Genomic DNA, 2,608 nt, shown 5'->3' on the forward strand with positions numbered 1-2,608 from the left:
ACCAGGCTTATTCCCTAGTCCCCTGCTTGTTCCAAAATTTAAGAGTAACCTGTATTTCAAACGTTCAGACAATGCAGAAGTGAAGTTAGCCTATTGCTATGTACCCATCCCTGTAAAATAAGCACAGTTACCTTTGCTTCCGGCCTAATTTCTTAATTTATCCAGAAATAAGGCGCCGTAGGATCCAAAATGCTAGTGCTGTGCAAAGCCAGAAGAAGGGGCAGAGGTTCTTTTGTAATGGTTCTTACCATGGCAACGCCAGTGAATCAGGACCTGCCCTCACCACTCTTGGGACGCAGCCCTCCACCCGAGTCCCCTTTTCAGGGCGCCCTTGACCTCCTTGTTGCGAAGGCTGTAGATGAAAGGGTTCAAGGTGGGTGTGAGCACCGCATAGACCACGCTGGCCAGGCGGTCGTAGCGCGCAGAGTAGGCAGACGAGGGCCGGAAATAGACGGAAAGGACAGAGCCGAAGAAGAGCGACACCACCACCAGGTGGGCCCCGCAGGTGGACAGGGCGCGGCGCCGGCCCCCGGCCGACCGCAGCGCCAGCACCGCGGCGAGGATGCGCGCGTAGGAGAGCGACACGAGGAGCAGCGGGGTGAGCACCACGGCCAGGCCCTCGGAGAAGATGGCAGTCTCCGCGGCCGCCGTGTCCGAGGTGGCCAAGCTCAGCATCACCGTCATGTCGCAGAAGAAGTGGCGCACGGCGGCGGGGCGCGGGTAGGAGAGCGCCGAGATGAGCAGCGTGTGCAGCAGCGAGTGCAGGTGGGCCACCGCCCAGGACGCGGCCACCAGCGCGGCGCAGCGCCCCGGCGTCAGGGCCGCCCGGTAGTGCAGGGGCCGGCACACGGCCACCGCGCGGTCGTAGGACATGGCTGCCAGCAGGTAGCTCTCCGTGATGCCCAGGGCCACGAAGAAGTACATCTGGGCAAAGCATCCCTGGAAGGACACGGCCTGGCCCGGGTGGAGCAGGCCGGCCAGCAGCCTGGGGAGCGTGACGCTCGTGAAGCACACGTCCACGAGGCTCAGGTGGCCCAAGAAGTAGTACATGGGGCAGCGGAGGGCCTCGTCCCACCTCACCACCACCACCATGGTCAGGTTGCCCAGCGCGTTGAGCAAGTAGACACCGAGGAAAAGCAGGAAGAGCAGCGGGTGGACGTCCGCTCCGTCCAGCAGGCCCAGGAGGAGGAACTCTGCGGCTGCCGTGGCATTGCCCGGGGCCATGGAGCAGCTGGACAGGCGCGGGCGCCACAGACGAGGAGCAGGCCGGGGTCCTGGCACCTCTAGGCAGACTTCCGCACGGCGGGGTTCTACGTCCTGTTTTTATTTATTTTTTTTAAGGCACAAGATTTTATCAAGCTCTCCACAAACCATGCCTGAGGCCTCCCCAACCGAACAATCAGTTGTTTGAGTGCCCACTTCACCCACTGGCCAGGAGGAGGCTGGACTGAGCATCAGATGCCCCTGAATTCTGAGGGAGTCGGGACTGGTGGAGGTTACAGTGGAGGCTGACTACGTCCTGTTTTTAAATTGCCGCTGAAAAGGCTTGGCGACCACACTGCCCGCCCGTTTCATGAAGAAAGGGAATTTCAGAAGGTGGTGGGTAGTTTCAAGCTTGGAGTGGATCGAATCTGATTTTGAGACCTGTCTCTACCACTGGGCCGGGTGCGACCTCTCTGAGCCTCAGTTTCTTCTTCTTTCACGGGGGGGAGATCCTAACAGCTACCTACCCCTGGGGTTGGTTGTGAAGCTAAAGCAGATAAGAACCTTAAAATACTTAGCACAGCACCCAGCATACAAAACTGTTACCTGTCTACCTATCTGCCATCTATGTACTTACCATGCACCATCATTTGCTTAGTCAAACAAGTAGTTGGGGCAGAACTGGGACCCAGACCATCTGAATAGCAGCTGAAGTTTCTTCATAAAACACCCTATAGCATTCGCCATTCATTTATTCACCACACATTGTGTGTTAACTCAGGAATTATTATGCTTTTCCATCAAGGATCTTAGAATAAACTTTTCAGGCTTGTGGACCATGGTCTCGATTGCAAGTATTCAGCTCTGCCATTGCGGCATGAAAAAGGCCTTTGATAGTATATAAATGAATGGCTATGGCTATGTTCCAATAAAGTTTCATTTACAAAAGAGGAAAAGGGGGGCAGATTTGGTCTGTAAGACATAGTTTGCTGACTCTTGTGCTATGGGGAACAGGGTAAGTCTTAGCTTTTGCCTACAGTTTGACCTAGGGCAGCTGGCGGTGTTTCATAGTTTATTAATTTTATGAACCACATGGGAGTAAATTATTCTGCTGGAGGAGTCTGGGAAGAATTTAAAGAAGAGATGGGATTGGAACTGGGTCTTAGAGAATGAATAGGGGTTTATCCTACAGACATGTTACGGTGTGTATGTGTGTGTGTGGGGGGCGGGGGACATCCAGACAAGGGGAAGAGTTTGTATGGAGTTGTTGTTGGTAGAGGAGGCATGGAATGAAGAAGGTAAAATTCATATATGATACTGGGGCAAGGTTTGTCTTTGCTCTGACCTCAACGGACAGAAAACCTCAAAGTTTCTCAGTTAACCAAGTGACTTCAATAACCTCAGA

At 54.2% G+C, this 2,608-nt stretch overlaps 1 protein-coding gene across 1 annotated transcript; it reads right to left on the bottom strand.

Annotated features, from left to right (window-relative positions):
* Nucleotides 1-279: 279 nt before the first annotated feature.
* On the bottom strand, nucleotides 280-1,224 carry LOC121473197 (olfactory receptor 1361-like). The gene has a single exon (XM_041725244.1). It carries the CDS (start codon nucleotides 1,222-1,224, stop codon nucleotides 280-282), a length of 945 nt encoding a protein of 314 aa, XP_041581178.1.
* Nucleotides 1,225-2,608: the final 1,384 nt, after the last annotated feature.

The sequence above is a fragment of the Vulpes lagopus genome, chromosome 12 (assembly GCF_018345385.1).
Source record: "Vulpes lagopus strain Blue_001 chromosome 12, ASM1834538v1, whole genome shotgun sequence".
NCBI lineage: Eukaryota > Metazoa > Chordata > Mammalia > Carnivora > Canidae > Vulpes > Vulpes lagopus.

Bases quoted from the DNA above. Each gene is read 5' to 3' on its own strand.
- LOC121473197 (XM_041725244.1), bottom strand. From the start codon at position 1,224: ATGGCCCCGGGCAATGCCACGGCAGCCGCAGAGTTCCTCCTCCTGGGC.